Source organism: Tinamus guttatus, unplaced genomic scaffold (genome assembly GCF_059628265.1).
Source record: "Tinamus guttatus ecotype Peru unplaced genomic scaffold, ASM5962826v1 Tinamus_guttatus_pri_ptg000023l, whole genome shotgun sequence".
NCBI lineage: Eukaryota > Metazoa > Chordata > Aves > Tinamiformes > Tinamidae > Tinamus > Tinamus guttatus.
The window spans coordinates 2,844,443-2,862,248 of NW_028288557.1; the positions used below are offsets into that span (position 1 = coordinate 2,844,443).

At 42.6% G+C, this 17,806-nt stretch overlaps 1 protein-coding gene across 2 annotated transcripts; it reads right to left on the reverse strand.

The window, feature by feature from the left end:
* Positions 1–1,586: 1,586 nt before the first annotated feature.
* SUPV3L1 (Suv3 like RNA helicase) lies at positions 1,587–15,810 on the reverse strand. Of its 2 annotated transcripts, XM_088525500.1 has the most exons (15): positions 15,591–15,810; positions 11,756–11,833; positions 11,216–11,323; positions 10,438–10,552; positions 9,798–9,966; positions 8,964–9,075; positions 8,602–8,679; positions 8,108–8,199; positions 7,017–7,197; positions 6,624–6,717; positions 6,102–6,321; positions 5,647–5,727; positions 4,176–4,352; positions 2,429–2,577; positions 1,587–2,138 (listed from the first exon to the last, which is right to left on the reverse strand). In XM_088525500.1, the coding sequence occupies exons 1-15, from the start codon at positions 15,808–15,810 to the stop codon at positions 1,646–1,648; spliced, it is 2,367 nt and encodes a 788-aa protein (XP_088381626.1). In that variant the 3' UTR covers positions 1,587–1,645. The 2 variants fall into 2 exon arrangements, with proteins under 2 accessions (XP_088381626.1, XP_088381634.1); XM_088525508.1 differs by lacking the exons at positions 11,756–11,833; positions 15,591–15,810 and having other exon boundaries at positions 11,265–11,302.
* Positions 15,811–17,806: the final 1,996 nt, after the last annotated feature.

Sequence of the window (17,806 nt, forward strand, 5' to 3'; positions counted from 1 at the left end):
GCAGGAGTCTGGGAAAGCAAAGAATTGCTCATCTCCAAACCAGAAAACTCAAGACACTCACACGGCCACGCCACAACTTAACATAGCTGCTTGCTTTGCCTTGGGGCAGGCTTTGCAAGAGAAGCATCTAAAAACCTTCCCTCCCACCAGCTTGGAGCTGAAGTCAACAGGACATCACAGGGACCAGGAACGTTTGTGTCTTGCTCACGGTTTAGTAAACAACAGGGAAAGAGTACACGAAATGCACTGAAAACAGGTGCTAAGAATTCAAGGTGTTCAAAGTGCTGCAGGATGGTTCTAAGGAGCAGCTTAAAGTACTGGTGCTATGAGGAAGGGAAGGATATTTCAGTCTGCAGAGGTGTGTCTGACCATTTTAGACAGTGAGATATTCAATGCGGTGAAATTCCACGTAGTTTTGCACTAACACAAGCAGTATCTGCAGGCTGCTGTAAGCAACCACGGTGGCTACACACAGGGCCTCCTTAATGCAGCCACAGCAACATATCCCACTGCCAAAACCCATCTGGGTGAGTTAGCACAACAGTTTCAGCATCCAATTCTTTCCACTCCACGATCCAGGGGGAGATCAAAGGCAAATGTTAGAGTTGCTTCCACTCAATACAATGTCTACATTTGGCTCCAGAGCATCTGCACGTGTATGGAACACGTACAGCCTGGTGGTGCATTGACATGATTCAGCATCCTATATCAGAAACACCCAAAGAAGTGGGTTTGCCAAGAACTTAGCTCCAACAAATTCAGGCTCCCTCCACGTGCTGAGCAGGTACATTTGTGCTAAGCACCGTAAAATGAACAGGTGAGAACAGCCAGGTCACAAGCATCAACCCATAAAGATGTAACTTAAAATTGTTAAACAAGGTTAAGTTCAATATTTTTGAACTTAAAATTCAGTTATCACAGGTAAATGTTTCCTTGCTTTACATTCCAGCTTATAAGGTAACAGAGTCACTGGTAGGAAACCAAAGGGTGAGTATTGAGGAGTAACAGTATCTGAGAAACCTGAATGATTCGCCTGAATCCACGTGATGAGGATTTTCTAGGAGAAGGAAAACCATTTAAAGAGCAAGGAAAGGTCTTGTTTTTCTTTACTAATTACCTTCAGATGACAGAACTGGAATTGACCCAAACGTCCCTATGATCACAATTCCATCGTGCCACTAAACACTAACACAAATGCTTCTTGTCTCCTTTCACTTCTCCACAGGACGCAAAGGTTGCAGCCACACGACTGCTACTACCACTCTAACCTCACTTCCCGCCAGTTTGTTCGTTCCCTGTTCACTATCTGTTAAACTCTGCCCTTTGGGAAGGGGTGGAATGAGCACTAATTCGTTACTAGTGAAAGATCTGACCTTTATTAGCGCTGCAAGGATATCTTGCAGGAAGGTATTACGTGCAAATGTTCACATGGCGCCGTTCACTTGCGCTGAACACTGCCACAGCAGCGCACAGCTGGCTGGGAAACACGAGTCCTTCTCTTCCAGTATTTGCTTCACTGATCTGGTCACGAGAGAAGACAAACCATCAAGGATCTGCAACAGCGTAACCATGAAATGCCAATGAAGTTATTAAAAGAGGGCTTTTATTTTATGAATAAAAACTAAGCAGAATGAGGACACGGATTCTATTTTTTCTTTTTCCCCATTTCCTTTGAACTATTCTGATCTACTCTCTTTGAACTAGGGCCGTATCTGCCATTCCTGTGCTGGCCCTGCCACTCGCTCTGCAGCTGCCTCAGCATCTCTTGTGTCAGCAGTCCCTCGCGCAGCAATCTGTCGGCAAGGGATCCATGTCCATGGATTCGCAGATCCTCCCGCCTCGCGGATCTGTGGGCTTTCAAGCTCTTTCCTCTTCTCTCTCCCGGAGCCTCCACGGATTTAAGGGGTTGCCCTGGGGGTTTTGCACCCTGGAGGTCTGATGCGAGCCCGGGATCCCTCTTAGTCCTGGACGGGGGAAATTCTTCGGACGTGGTTAGTGTTGCTCCAGAAGCAGCAGTGGGTTGCGAAGCTCGGATCAGCTTTGTGATGTTGCAGACCCCAATTTGTATAATGTCGTCGAGTTTCTTCTGAATATCCCTTACAAGGGCAGCATCAGGAAACATATCCATGAAGCGGTAACTGAAGGGGGGTAAGAGAGAACAGCAAACAATTAAACCTTTCCACCACAGGACTGATGACTGGGACAAATGCCAGATATAAACCGTTCGAACTACATTATTACAGCGTTTGTCCTATGCAACATGTATTTTAAATGGCATTTCAGCTGTTCCAGCCAGAGGCCCCTTGTTTCTAGATCTGCTAAAGGAGGCTGTTCTGCACCCCCATCCATACTGGTTGGGAGATGCTACTTTTCTAAGTCAGAAACACATGGGGAAAATTAAAACAGCTCCCAAGCATGAAGGCAATACCTTAACCACAGATAGAGGTCAAAAACGTCATGAACGGCTTCGAGGTGCATGAGTTCCTTGATGTTCTTTGGAGGGCCTAAAGGCCACTTGGTGTGGCGGCAGAGCCAGTCAAACGTCAGGGGCTCATTCCTGCTGAACTGCCTTGCAAACTGCAAAACAAGCACATCCAGGGAGGCTGCAGTTAGCAAGGACAGGAGCTTCATGGGTTCCCACACGGTAGGAAAGGCTACCTTCAAGCCTTACAGCACAGGACTGATTTTGAAGAGTCTGCTCTTAGATGCATTGTTTTTAGGCCAGTTTATTCCTGAAGAAACTATTGATCAACCTAATGAAACGTCAGTGAATTAAATTTCTTCAAGTCTATATGCATAGAAATCTCCAGAAAACATTTCCTTCATTTTATGGAACATAAATGTCACTTATTCTCCTGCTTAATTCCTCAGCACAGGCATCATGTCGCCTTTCCTGGGTCTCAGTAGCACAATTTGTCCATGGGCCACACACAGAGCAACAGAGTCTGCAGCTATCCAGAAAAACACGACTTTGAAGGCAGCCCCTTTCGCCTAGGGAATTAGACAAACTACCTTTGCTTCTCCTACTCCTGTTCTGCCACCTGTCTTATTTCAGAATCTCCTGAGTTGAGAAAGTGATATTTAATATTTGTTGCTCCACTTCGCAAATGCACTATTAGCAAACAAAAAAAAGAGATTAATTTTGTAATAGAAATCAGCCCAAAACCTAAACATCTCAACTCTTTCACTAACAGATAAATCTTTAATTATTTTCAGAAATATTAATGACAGAGTAATTAGTTTCTAAATGGCTACTATCAGAGATTTTTTCCAGCATAAAATGGGGCCTAAATTCACATAGGCCTTTACCAGTAACTCCCTGTGACAGAGGTTAAGCCTCTCCTGCACCTTCATCGCTTCAGACCTCAGTGCCAAGCATTTTTTAATGAAGCACAATTTCTAAAAGCTTTAAATGGGTCATTTAGTTTTTAAAGACAGATCTTAGTTATTTTTGAAAAGCACAGGTCTATCAAACATCTGTGACATGAGGGCAACAAGGCAGTGTCATTTTTACAACGTTTTAATAAAAGTGTTTAATTTAGTTTAAGAGAGGCCGGAGATGATAGTGTGCAACAAAGTAACAGTCCTGAACAAAAGTCTTAATCCTGCAAAACTGAAGTCAGCTGACTACAAATTCCTCAAAATAATCACTCCGGGGGTACAGTGCAGAACAGTTCATCCAGGCATGAATACCAGTGTAATTCAGAGTAAATTACAGCACTGTTTCATGGGCAGTTTTAATTCTGTGTACTCGTAACACCAGCAACCATATTCAAGCCCACGTTCTACTTTGTTGACAAGCTAAAACCCTTGGATTAAGGATTCGTTTTAGAAAATTTTAGTGCAGAAAGTTAAATTGATAAAAGCAATTAGCAATTTCCCTCTTCCAAGGATGGCAATGGGATTCTGAGGCAAACAGCAAAAAAGCTTCCAAATTTTAACTTATATCTCAAAATGAGAATTGAATCTCAGACCTGAACAGCTTCAGCTCCAAATATTAGAAATAAAAATCCATCTACTTTGTACTTCTGTCTTTGAACTTTTTAAAAATGCTCTCAAATGATCTAATGGCCAAACCCATTATAAATTTAACAACTAGATGTAGCCTCACTGTATCAAGATCCACTTAGACCAAGATAAATGCCACATTTTCTGAAGAGCAAGAAATAACTGACCTTCAACAACGTTGTGCACACAAAAGGCTCCTTTCTGTTTAAGGGTGCAGTGCAGAAAACATATCGTGATCGCAAATTTAGTGGAATGTGCTGAATCATATCTGCTAGAAATTTAAAGTCATCAATATTGCAGACAAAGTACAGTCCATCGACTTGCGAGAGGCTCACAAAAATATCCTGTGAAAACATCAGAAGCAAATGAAGAGGATGTTACTACCGATGCGGGGGGCCAAACTTTATGCTTTATCTAAGCATTTTCAATTAGTCTATTCAATCAGTCTAAGTATGCAGTGCAGTATTCTAGAAGCATTTTAGCTACAAAGAACACCATCATAAGAGACAGCTACTTCTAAGCTTAAAACTTGTTCCAGGTTTGTCTCTTATCACAAGCAAAAAAAAAAAAAAAAAAAGCAGCTCTCTTTGCAGTATAAAATTCAATAATTGAGTTATTTTTAGGTCAACCTTCAGAACGGATTTATTTTAGGAAGCTAGAAATGACGAGATCAATAAGGTGTTGCAATAAAGGCATTCAGAGAATACCTGAAACCTGCAAGCCTTGGCAAAGTAACAGATGTCACTGCACATGGCATGAGGGAATTTTAAGGGCCTCCCAAATTAATTCTCCCTAGTGTATATGTGATCCTTAAAGAAGCCCTGAACTTAATTAAATGTGTGCCTGAATACTTAGGAGACCAATACTGACACAATTTTAATCTTATGGAAATTCTAAAAAGTTTAAAGGTGTGCTATCCCTCTACAGCAACGTCTTCCACGATGTCTCTGTGCATCATCTTTCACCTAGAGGTTAGCAACCATACACATTCTTAAGTAACAAGACATCAAAGAACTATAACATGCATTCGAATCAATGAAAGCTGTTACAAGTTCCAAGATGATTAACCACCACATTATTTTTAATATGGTCTTGGAAGTTTAATTTCTACTTTAAAATATTTAAGCAATTCCAAAGACTCTCTCGCCAGTCCCAGGTACCCATGGGTTCAAGTAGCAGATCTGTTTCTCTCATTTAAGCAAACACTGATTTCCCATAAAATCCAGAGAACCAGGTTAAAAACAAGCAGCTCTTGGACAGACAGAAGTCTGACATGATGAGCTCAGTTTTCCCAGAATTTTCACACTAAGTTATCAAAATTTCACTTTCTAGGGCCTTCAACCGTAGATCAAAGAGCATATGTTTAAAATACAGAAGAGAGCAAATGATACTGTTGCATCAAATACTCTTCAACACATCTACACACATTTGCACTCATTGAAGGCTTTCCAATTTAATACAACATGAATAAAAGGTCATCGTTCTAAATGTATTTGTGAACAGAGCTGCAATAGAAAGAACAATCTGATTCCTAACAGATACACAGAGATCCTTAATGAGCGTGTGCCTGTAGGAAAGTAGCACCTGTAAGTGAGCTCCATTTTTAAACCAAAAGTTCTTTTTTAAAATCATTCTTACAATTAGATTGGAGAGAGTGGCATCAGGGAGATGATAAGCAAACATTTCTATCTGTTCAGCAGTAGGATGTAGGCCAGCTGCCTAAAGGGAAAATGAAGAGATTTGTCATTAATCCTCAATGTCTTTGAGTTAGTGTAGAAGAAGAAACAAAATCTAGAAGGATAAAATGCAAGAAACAAAAGTTCCTTACAAGGTCCAATTTATTCAGAACACTTCCCTGGAATTTAATGACTTCCATATTTCATCTTTCGATTCTTAGAAGACCAGCTTCAATAGAAATTAAAATACTGGAAGCCCCAGAGAGCCTCCAAGCGTACCTTATATCAAATTCGCTCGGGCATGACACAGTCAATTTTTGTAACAGAACTGTAAACAGACACAGTACTAATTTTGGATCAGGACAGAGTACCATAGCTCCAAAATGCACCTGTACAAATGGAGTACTAAGCTCTCACCTTCACGGGCTGCACAGTCTCACTCAAAATGTCCTTCAGCTGCGGGAGGTCATCCCGATGCATTGTAGTGACTTCTCCTTGCTTGAAGGATGAGCCGAAACGGCCGGCTCTACCCGAGATTTGGAGAGCCTGAGAGGTTGTAATTAAATCTATTTCCTTCTCTCCCTTTTCATTGGTACTTGGCTTCATTATAGAGTTAAAAATTATTCTTTTTATACACCTGAAATACAAAACCCTACATTTCAGAAATGCAAGAAACAGTTATTCTGAAAGCACAGAGACAGTGCTTGATCTCATAAAGAATTAGGCTAAATTAGTTACTCAGCTCTTAGAATCTGCTTTAGAATTAAAGCAAATCTACCCAAACTGATTACTACTTCAAAATTAAAGTGTGTGCAATGTTCTCCAGACGTAAAAGACATCTAGACAAATGAGTGAAACTGGGGGGAAACAAGGGAAGAAATTAATGCAGAATTAATCACACCAAAAATAAGCAGGCCATAACCTCCTTGGAGTACTTACAAATTGAGGCCCATTCCAATCGCGTCTGTAGCAACTAGAATTTTGCACGGATCAGCAGGATCGTTGAATTTCTTTGCCTGTTCAAGTTTTGTCCCTTAAACAGAGTGACAAATATTTCATACAGTGGATTCGTCTTACAATATAAAGACAACAGCTCTCTAAACCTGCTGCCCTTATAGTTTAATTATAGATTGAGGAAATATATATATATATATAAAATAAAAATATATAATAAAATAAATAATGCTTATTATGTATATTGGATAATATATAAAACCCTATATCCTGGGAAAATTTGCAGTGCATTCTTTTAAAAAGCTTCTCTAAGAAATAAGCCAAAACCCGAAAATTCTCATAATATAGGGACATATATGCATAGGAGGATCCCTTTACCTGGTGGCAGACTGCCATATATGACAGCACATTCTAATCCCCTGGCTTCAATCTGTCGGCTGACAGAATAAATGTCATTCTTACTGAAGCAGACAATGCAGTCCCCTGGCCGGAGGTTATCCAGAGATTCTAAGGCATAATCCAACACCGTAAGAGGAGTGAGTCTCTCGTAGTTTCGGACCTTGAATTAAATAGCAGTTGTGGAAGGTGAGACTTTTTTTAAAAAAAAAAAGTAAAATTCACACAAAATTTCTCCTAATGTACTTAAAATCACGACCGACTGCAACACCAAGGGTTGCAGTCCTGAAGGGATTGTACTCGTGCAGTTAGAACCACATACCTGCAGCATTTCCCAAGGTGAGAACTACAAGGCTTTTCAGTAAGTGGCAGACTATGTTCTTACACATAAACCAGATCCAAGAGAAAAAGGTATACAGGCTATTGTATAGTCAGAGCAATTCTAGGGAGAAGGGGGAGCCAGTTTTCACTACTTTGGTCACTTGAATGATGCAACTGGCCTTCTTTAGAGTGAGGAGTGCCACGAAGAATGAGAATTCATCTGGAAATCATGTAGGTTGCACTCCCCAAATTATGATTGTTTATTATCGAACAATCTTTAGATTTTTTTCCCCCGCCAGGAAACTGATTTTTTTGACTGTAAGGTTGGGTTGGAGAGGCATTTCAATCACTTTCTCCTGGTGGTATTAGCACTTTTACATCTTTCCTCACCACACAGAGAACAAAAGCAGAGTAAACCAAGCAAACTGAGGGTTTTATGCATTCCAGGCAGTACAGAACTGTAAAGGAAGTCACTCAACAGCTGTAGTGTTCCCTGGAGGGAAGGCAGCAGAGCAGTTGTCTTTTTCAAATAAAACACTGTGACCAAAGACAACAAAAGGGAAACCACCCACCACCCACATCAACTTTGCAGTGTCTCCTTTGATGGGCAGGAACTGAGCAACATTTTAAAAGAACAAATCCCCGCAGGAGCAGCTTCCACCAGTAATACCCCAAACCAAAGCTTGTATTTAGTTTTCCGATAGGAATCACCTCATGTTCCGTGTGTAACACTGGAGAATTAAAAATCCTACCTCAACCTCCTCCCCGGTAGTGAACATGAGCTCTGTCACCAGCTCAATAGCAGCAGCTTCTCCACACACATGGATTTCTTCTGCACAGAGCCCTGAACAAGATGAAAGGAAATAAAAGGCAAAATGTTACATACACAGCAACTCCAAACATTGTTAATAGTTACCGAAAATGTGTAGTTTTAATTGCACAAAAAACATACTTCTAGAAAATTCTCAATGTGAAAGGAGAGCAGTCTAACAACACAGAGACTCTGTACTAAACATGGAAACAAAACCAGGAAAACGCATCTGCAAAACCTAGACAATACAATTTTCAAAACTATTCCTCATGCAAAACACGACAGGGAACTTGCTGCCATGCAGAGAACTCTCTTCAGGCAGAGCACCCCTCTAACTTGCTATGAGGAGGCCTTAGTAATGAAGAAACAACACTTGCTTTTATTTTGCATCATACATCATAAGCACTTATCGAAATACTGACTTCTGTAGCTTACCTAGCAGGGCTCTTGTCCAAGCCCACCCTCTAGCAGGATCTCTGATCATCTGAATTTCATCAATCACAGCGACTTCATCTTAAAAGCAACCACACAAAGAAGTTATGCTCCATGGAAGAAATCTAGAATAGCAGTACTACATAGAAAGGAACATCTCAGAGGCTTTCCACAAGGTTACTCAAATCAAGTTAATTACCTACCATCAAAAAGCTAATCTGAGATGATCTAGGTTTTATTAAAACCGTTCTAACCTATTTCAGGAACTGTTCAAGAGAGTGAGAAAAGGTATAACTCAGCCACTTGGTTAGCAGCAACATGTGTAAAGATAAGGGTGATGTGATGAAACAATTATGTATACGTACAAGGCGTATTTGTGCTGCACATTTCAATGGTACAAGCAATATGTGCAGCTTGTCTGGCATCCTCATTGGCATACACCCGCTCCTCTCCCGTCACCAAGTCACACGGCACGTTCTGCAGGTCAGAAAATCAGAAAACACACGTTAAGGTTTTTAAATATAACAGAATCCCCCTTGCAAAGTGTGTGGGGGAAGGTTTCTTAAGGCATCTTTTAGAACTGTGTAAGAGTAGGTGCCCAGAGAGCAGCTACCCAGCCTGCTGACACAGGTGTCATGCTAGCTGTAAGCTCTGTCAGACCAAGCACCATTGTAACAGTGTGATATATTTGTAACTAGTGTCAGCTCCACCTCTTCCTCTCCCTCCTTCCTGCAAGGGGACCATCAAAAGCACAGCCAGAAAAGAGGCTCGAAGCAAAGACCCTCTGATAAATCCTACAGATTGTGTGTGTTAACGCATGATAATTGAAACACGGTGTGCTATTGTGGTGCTCTACAACTGGCTTGGTTCTGTGCAAATGGAAACACAGCAATGAAAAGCTTTAAAAAAATGCTGGAGGCAAAAGACAGTATTAATGAAAGCTTCCCCTTGGGACCCGAAATAACAGGGCTCTGGTGTTCACTGACTCACACCTCTGAAGCTGTAGAACGTTATTATTATATATAAGGTATAATTTAAACATTGCAGTAGAAGGAGAAGGAGGGTTAAGCAAGGGTAATTACTTGAGTACAAGCTGAAGGAAAGGCTTCTGCATGGAAAAAGCTAACAGCACAGCTTAGGCAAACCCAGGGAAACCATCCCAACACTAAGGATGCAGGTAAGTAATATAACATACTGACAGCATCATTACTCTTTTGGAAGATTTCATGAGCCAGAAGTTTTAGTGGACCACAGTATATTCCTGATTTTGCTGATAAAAATCTCTGGATAGCATGATAAGTTTTGCCACTGTTTGTAGGACCAGAGTGGAATATTATCTTTCTTTGAATAGCCCTTGCTTCTGGATACCTAAAAATATATTAAAAAAAAAAAAAGGATATATATTTAATCTGGCATTCTGGATACGAAGTTAGGTGAAAGCCCAAATTATTTTAAACATTTCCATATCAATAGGCATTTAAATGGTGGTAAAAACAGAAGACTTAACTTCTTAAATAGATCCAGTAAAAAGAGGCTATCATGTCTTATATATTCATTTTCTAAATCGTATGATGCTTTTTAAGATGTAGAGTGAAACTGATACATAATGTGTGCAGAAGGATTTTTCATTACTGTTTTCTTTTTTCGTGTTCTGATGTACTATTTCCCAAGCAGATACAGCCACAAGACAACTTTGCAGCATATCTTGCAACAAAAAACAAGAATTTCTGAGACAACTTATTGTAAAACCAAATGAATATATTAAGTGGAAGATACAGAACATGAGGCTGAAGTCCTCAGTAAGGAAAGAAAACACGGCAGCCACTAACACACACTGACCAGTTGGGTGGCAATCTCAAGTCACTGATCTTGCGCAAATCATCCATACAATCCAGCATTGGAAAAATCTGCTTAGCATGTCTCAGGAAAAATGGAAAGAGATCATCCACGTGACCTAGAAGACAGATTCTTATGAGAAAGTTGGCATGCTTTGTGTTTGAAGGTCTGTATATTCACTGTCCAGCTTTCACAGCATCACAAATAATACCCAGATCTAACAAATGTTATTATCCAGCCCTCCAAACAATCAGTCATTTCTTTTTCTTTGTAAATTAGTATGGAATAAATCAAAAAATATTTAAGAACTTACATTCTGTAGTAACTTAGTTATCACTAATTACAAGCTGAGCTCACTTAGAAGTTACTAACACAAGCAACCACCCTTTATACTCCTATACATGCAAACTTAAAGGATATAATACTCATAGATATGTAAATATGCAGATACAAGATTAACCTAGACAAGAGAATGCTCTTAAAGTGCCCCCTAGTGACTACCAAATTTTTTGAGAGAGGAATATATAGAACAGTAATTTTCATTTCGGCAATGAACAGACAATATAAAACAACAGGCTTCGACTTGCTTAGTTTAGAAGTTTTAAAGACAGAAATCTTCATAGACTGGACACAAATGTTTCCAAAGACAAAGCAGAATGACTTTTTAATCTCTATTATAGTATGGTGGAAAGGTAAATAGGAAGATAGTTAAGTATAGAACTCAGAAACAAAGAAATTCAGAAAACACACATTTTATTTTACAAGCACTCCTGATACTTGCCTGCATCACAGCATATATCATTGAGAATAATATGCAAATCAGCACTCACAGAGTTGGATTCCATGATATATTTCCTAAAGCTTATAAATGCCTGGTGAAAAAGGCGAGCTGTAAGAGAAAGCAAATCAGACATGACTGAGATCAAAAAATTGTATTTGCAAATACCTATCAAAAACTGTGAGTAGTTTATTAAAAAAATATTCCTTAACATGAGATAATAGAAATAAAGGTTATTTGACCTCAAAAAAGCAGATCTACCTAATGCCATATATGAATAAAGGCTCTGGATGAAAATGTTTCTCAATGTACTTAACGGGAGTCTTAAAGTGCCCGAACAAGGTTGAGTTACAAGGTAGAAAAAAAGAACAGGCCACTAAAAGCCAAAGAAATCCAAGGCCGTTTGCAGGGCACGTTCATCCTGCAGAGCACGGGGTACCCTGGGAAGCAGGGAGGAGGGTGTGGGGGATGCCCACAGCAATAAAAACAGGTTGCACTTTTTTTTTTAGAAAATGATGCCCTCTTAGAAAGCCGTCTGCTCACCATCCAATCCATTTTCTGCTCCTAATCTCTGGATTTCTTTTCTTTTGTAAAATTTATTCAAGTTTTTCAGAACTTCACCTGCAAGAAAAAGAACAACATTTCTGAGTTATCGAGTTTAGTTTTTCTCAAAAATAACTCAAACGCAGCTGGAGATCACGGCTTACAGTTTCTTTACCTTAGAGAGGAAACCTCTGCCATGATGAGGAGACTCGAATGATTCCTCACTAGTTTAACTACAAGCAATATTTGAATTTACAGTGGAAGGTGCAATTTTAAAAAGTAGCAGTAAAATCGGGTTATTCCAGTGTAGTACCTGAGATGAGACTCTCCCTGTTTTTCCTGTTCCTAGGTCGGGAAATGTAAGTTAACCTGCAACTAACTTGTTACAAATCAGAGGTAGGTTAACCTCGGGGGTGTTTTTTGTTTGTTTTTTACCTGTACCTACCAGTAAAGAGCAGGCTTCAATGTGAAAGTGAAACCTCCTCCTGTCACTCAGCGAAAGCTTTTACTGGATCTGTCCTCCTTACTGTTTGCAAGCCACAATCTCCAGAAGGAGCAGGCAAACCAGACACATTATCTTCCTCTTTCCCAGCTTAAATAAAGGTGAGGAGAAAGTGACTTAACAGACTCTCTTCATATTTTACCACGTGGCAAGTCAGTCTGCACAGAATCTTTGGTTATCGAGTTATTAATAAATTCCTCCCCTAAGCACTTCTCCCACACACAGTTTTTCTGACCACTTTGTAAAACGAGTGATGATCTCAAAGCCTCTGCCTCCAGACAGAAACCTCCCCTTGGGATTTCCCCAACTTTTTGCAACTCCTGCAATTATGGGATCGCCTCCCTTTCTATGAAAATCGTGGGACTGCCTCCCTATGTGTATTAGAAAATGTTTTAAGGGGCTGAAAGCAGAGAGACACTGGAAGACATTGCATTAAAAGAATTTACGGAGTTAAATGTTTCTTACACAAGAGCTTTGGAAAGACTGGAAAGCATAAAACACGGTAGCAGTTAACACAACATCAACCACACATCTAAATTCACCACCCGCCAGCCTTTCTGCAGGAGGAAAAGGTCAATGCTGGAATATTTGTTACTATCCTAGGCAGCGTGGCCTTAAGACCATCACAGCCCTAAACATTCAAGGCCGCCCTCCTTCCTAAGCACAATTGATTGCCTTGTCAATAAGGTGCATCCTAGCCCACGTTAGCTTTAATCAACTGCTTGCAGCAGCACCTATTTCTATAAACTGAGCCTGCAATCGGGGTGCCTACCCTGGAGACGTGTTCTACTTCCACCGTTATCTTTTCTTATCAATTATTCCTGTTCTCAGATTTCTCGTTAACCTTTTTTTCATTTTAGAACACGGTTTTAGCTCTTAACTCCCTAACTGCTTTGACTTCTCTGTAGGATTTTTTTCAAGCTCAGTATAAAAAGGTGTCGTGACACTGCAGCAGGTTCAGAAACTACGCAGTGAGCTTCCAGCGCATCACGAGCACTTAGCTTCAACCCCATTTGCAGGCCATTCGTCCGGTCACACACTCCCATTGGGGCAGTTCGAGTGCTTTATTTTAAAATTCCTCTGGAATTATTCGAAGACTTCTGGTGTCCAATCCAAGGGCCTTTGCGCATCCAGCACTAGCCCGTTTCCTTGAGCACACCCTGCTCCTGAAAAAGGAGCTGACGACAGCTCGAGCTCCTCGGCAGGAATGACAGAATGCTTAAGGTTGGAAGGGACCTCTAGAGGTCACCTAGTCCAAACCCCTGCACACGCAGGGTCACCTAGAGCACGTGGCACAGGACTGCGTCCAAGCGGGTTTGGAAGATCTCCAGAGAAGGAGACTCCACAACCTCTCTGGGCAGCCTGTTCCAGGGCTCTGGCACCCTCACTGGTAAGAAATTTTTCCTTAAGTTCCTGTGGAACTTTTGGTGTTTCTGTTTCCGGACGTTTCCTCTAGTTCTGTCGGTGGCCACCAGTGAAAAGAGGCCAGCATCATCCTCCTCACTGCCTCCCTTGAGGTACTTATAGACACTGCTCAGGTCCCCTCTCAGCCTTCTCTTCTCCAGCTGAACAGGCCCAGCTCCCTCAGCCTCTCCTCATAGGGCAGATGTTCCAGGCCCCTGACCATCCTTGTGGCCCTGTGCTGGACTCTCTCCAGCAGCTCCACATCCCTCTTGTACTGTGGAGCCCAGAACTGGACACAATACTCCAGATGCGGCCTCACCAGGGCTGAGTAGAGGGGCAGGATCACCTCCCTCAACCTGCTGGAGACGCTCTTCTTAATGCACCCCAGGATCCCATTGGCCTTCTTGGCCACGAGGGCACACTGCTGCCTCATGGTCAGCTTGTCCACCATGATGCCCAGGTCTTTCTCTGCAGAGCTGAAGGACAGGTCCCTGGAGGGGTAACGTGGCAAACTGACCACCAGGGCTCCAAATCAAGAGCCGCATCACGAAGCTGCACAGTTCAAAGTGCCGATCTGGCATAAGGGCCTTTTATCTGTTCATTTTTATCAAAGAAGGGTTAATGCATGGCCTCCATACCTGGAGACCTGCATCCAAAACAGACCTCACTTGTGCTGCCAGCTGCTGCAGTAACATTCAGGCCGAGGGATAAAGATTATGGAAGCATGTACCAGTCTTACTGATATAACTGTACAAAGTAAAAGCAACAAAAGGCAACGCAAATGCGATGAAACGCACAGAAAAGACACATTTTGGAGTACTCTCCGTAAGCGAATCTCAGAAACAAAGCACCTGCTAATTACAGTAACTAGTGGGTTACGACCCACTTGATACCCCCAAATTACAAGCAAACACCACCTCTCCATGATACATTTCCTCCAAAATCACAAGAGAGCTTCAAGATGCAGCTGTGAACTCATGCAGTCAGGCAGCACATTTGTTATAAAGGCTTCTGTAAAAGCAGCCCTGCAAAACTGCAAGGCTGCGACAGCATCTGACTAGCTCGAGATATTCTGACCACTGCATCTCACCAAAATAAAGCTAATGAGATGGTTTGGGCTGGAATTTGGCACACCTCTAAAAGAAACAGTGTTTCCTTAAAAGCTGTAGTGAGAAACCTTGTAAATACTCATCTGACAAACCTTCATTTCCTGATTTTAGTTCAGTATCGAACAATGGAATTCGACATGCTAACTTCAATCAAAATAACACAAAAACAAGTTGTTGCGTGATTCAGTGTTACGGCCAGAACGCCCTGAAGGAAATTCCAAGAAAGGGAATTTTATGTTTTTTCAAAAGCGGCATTTGCTAAGGAAGGTCTCATTAACTTCGCTTTTAAACATTACTGTGGGGGTTCAGAATACAAAATTACTACTAGCCACGCACAGAGCGTTGCCGGCCACCAGGCAGCGGAGCACCACGCTGCCCCCATGGTTGGTGTTCCTCACAAGCCTCGGGTGAAAGTGTTGTAGTTTTAGTCTTTCCAATGATTTTCCCTCCTGGCTCTCAGGCTTTTTAGGAGAGTTCTTGGGGGCTCTAAACAACTTGAGATCATTTTCTCATGCTTCCTTTACCTGGCGACAGCCCAAACTGAACACTTGATTGTGAAAGCATGTAATAAAAGGCGTTTTCATCCCTCTATGTCTGGGATCCAAAGCAAGCGTGGGAGCAAAGCAAGAACCCGTTTCTTGGACGGATCGTTAAAAAGGGCCTCCAGGCTCGGCTAGCTGAACACGGCTGCTCGCGCCGAGGGGATGGGGAAGGAGCAGCGCGGACACGAACCCCGCGGCTCGCCCGGCCCCAGCCGGAGCGGCGGGAGGCCGCGGAAACCCGCGCAGCGCGACCCGCCGCCGCCAACGGCCGCGCTCACCCTTGTCGAGCGGCCGCGTGAGCTCGGCGCCCACGTCCGGGCCGGGCGCGGCCTCGGCGGCCTTCAGCGGCACGGGCACGAAGAGGGAGGTGTCGGGGGCGCGCGAGCCGCCGCCGGCCGCCGTGGAGGCCCCGGCGGCAGCGGGCGGCGGGCGGGGGGCGCCGGGGCGGCGCAGCGCGAGCGCCGCGAGGCGCGGGAGCCGCCACGCGCCCCGCCGCATCGGCACCGAGGGCAGCGGCGGCGCCGGCGCGGCCCGAGCGCGTCAGCGGCCCCGCGCAGCCGCGCGCGGCGCCGGGGGAGGGGCGCCGGGAAATGGCGGCCGCGCGGCGGGAGGCGGCGCCGCCTGCGCCAACGAACCCTCCTTGTGAAGCGGCCGAGGGGGAAGAGCTCGAAACGTGCCCTGTTCCCTCCCGCGTGTGGCGGAGGTGCTAGGTGGGAAAGCTGGGCCATCTTATCCCCCTCTCAGGCTTAAACACAAGGGAAGAGTTCTATTTTTTTAAAAATGAGGAATTACGGAATCTTTGTTTTTTTCAAAGATACTGCGTCTTGACTGAGCCCTGGGATTCAACCTAAACCATACAGTGCACATTATAGCTCAGGGAGAGTGGGTATAAATGCTCATAGCTTGGGGTTTAAGTCACCCCCAACTCCTCTGCAACTGCAAGATGCTCAAGGCAAAGAAACAGGAACTCAGCACAGCCCAGATCATTAATAGATTTCACTGCTGTTACTTAACATCTTTATCTACCTAAGTTGAAGGGAATCTACACCCACTATTATTTTTAATATAACACATCACTTCAGCTATCATCGCCTCCCTCAGCTCCCAGGGTTCTCCTTCCACACAAGGCCCCACACTCTGGTCACACAGGGCAGAGCTCCGAGGGTTTTCAATATCCCTCCCCCTTAACAAAGACAACCCAGGGCTTAGCGAGAATACAGCTATTTTAATAATTCAAATAGCAGCTCGTTACGTCTCTTGTTTATTATACATGGTTGCACAATCTGAGGCTGGTTAAATACAGTCTGTTCTCAATATCTCTTGGAATTAGTTCCAGATTACAACATGCAAGTGACCATGAAAATATTTGGCTTTCAATTTTATTTTTTAAGGTCTGAACAGGCACTTACATGAGGGAGTTAAGTTTGCTCTCAAAGATATCCACATGAAGAGAAGTATCCTAGCATAAAGTACACAGAGTCTTTGTCGCTTTATCAAAGTGCCACAGTAATAAAACAGTTCTTACAGAAATGTAATTCAGTTATTTACTTACTCAGAAGGTAAGGTTACCAATGACACTTGCACCGAAGTTGAAAAGTCTTGGTTTAAAGGCCAAGTGAACTACAAGCGCAAGTTGCCTTCCACACAGCAGGCTTCATTTTAGGCCCAAGCCACATGTCTGATAACAGACCACAGGCTCCACTGTGAATAGATGAAGGCTAACTTGTTTGGAGAAATAGCTTAAACACTGTTTGTCTTAATCATCATGTACACATTTAATCTGCTTTGCTAGACAAGCTTCTAATAGTTTTGAAGCTCACCTGACTTCAAAACGCCTTTCTAGAAGCCTCATAACAGGCCTCGATGGACTCAGGAGAATGTCCTTTGAGGATGTTTTGCCTCTCGTATGAGGACAGTGAGGAAACAAACTGTGGAGACAGTGGAAGTGTGAATCCAGGAGGAACAGCTGTGTATTTGCAAAATAATCAACATTACCAGTGCTTGTTTCATGAATAAGGGATAACTACTTTCACATATTTCAACCACTCACCACCTCAAAGTGAAATAACGAGAGCACCTCTACTCTCACTGGTTACTGGGCAATGAACCTTAAGAGGCAGAAGTCACTCGGATGAAAGGCTCAGGAAAAGTACAGTCAAATGAATTTTGTTTTGCTTTGCAATTAGATCCTTACTAATTATCTTCATCACTACCAGAGTCAAAGCTTCTTTAAAACCTTGGTAAGGCAGCTGAAGTCTCCAGTTACCATATCCCTAGCGCCTATACTTGCAGTTGGAGTTAAACCCTGCTATGATAAACAGAAGTCTTTTAGGGCAGAGTCCACCATAAGCCTTGAATTTTAGTGCGATTTAGTAAGTTGTCTTACTGTGGTTTCCAAAAAAAAAAAAAAAAAAAAAAAAGAGCAGATAAGCAACATTTGAGAGACACATGCAATAAACAACATGAATGGAAAAGGAAAATGTTTTAGTCTACA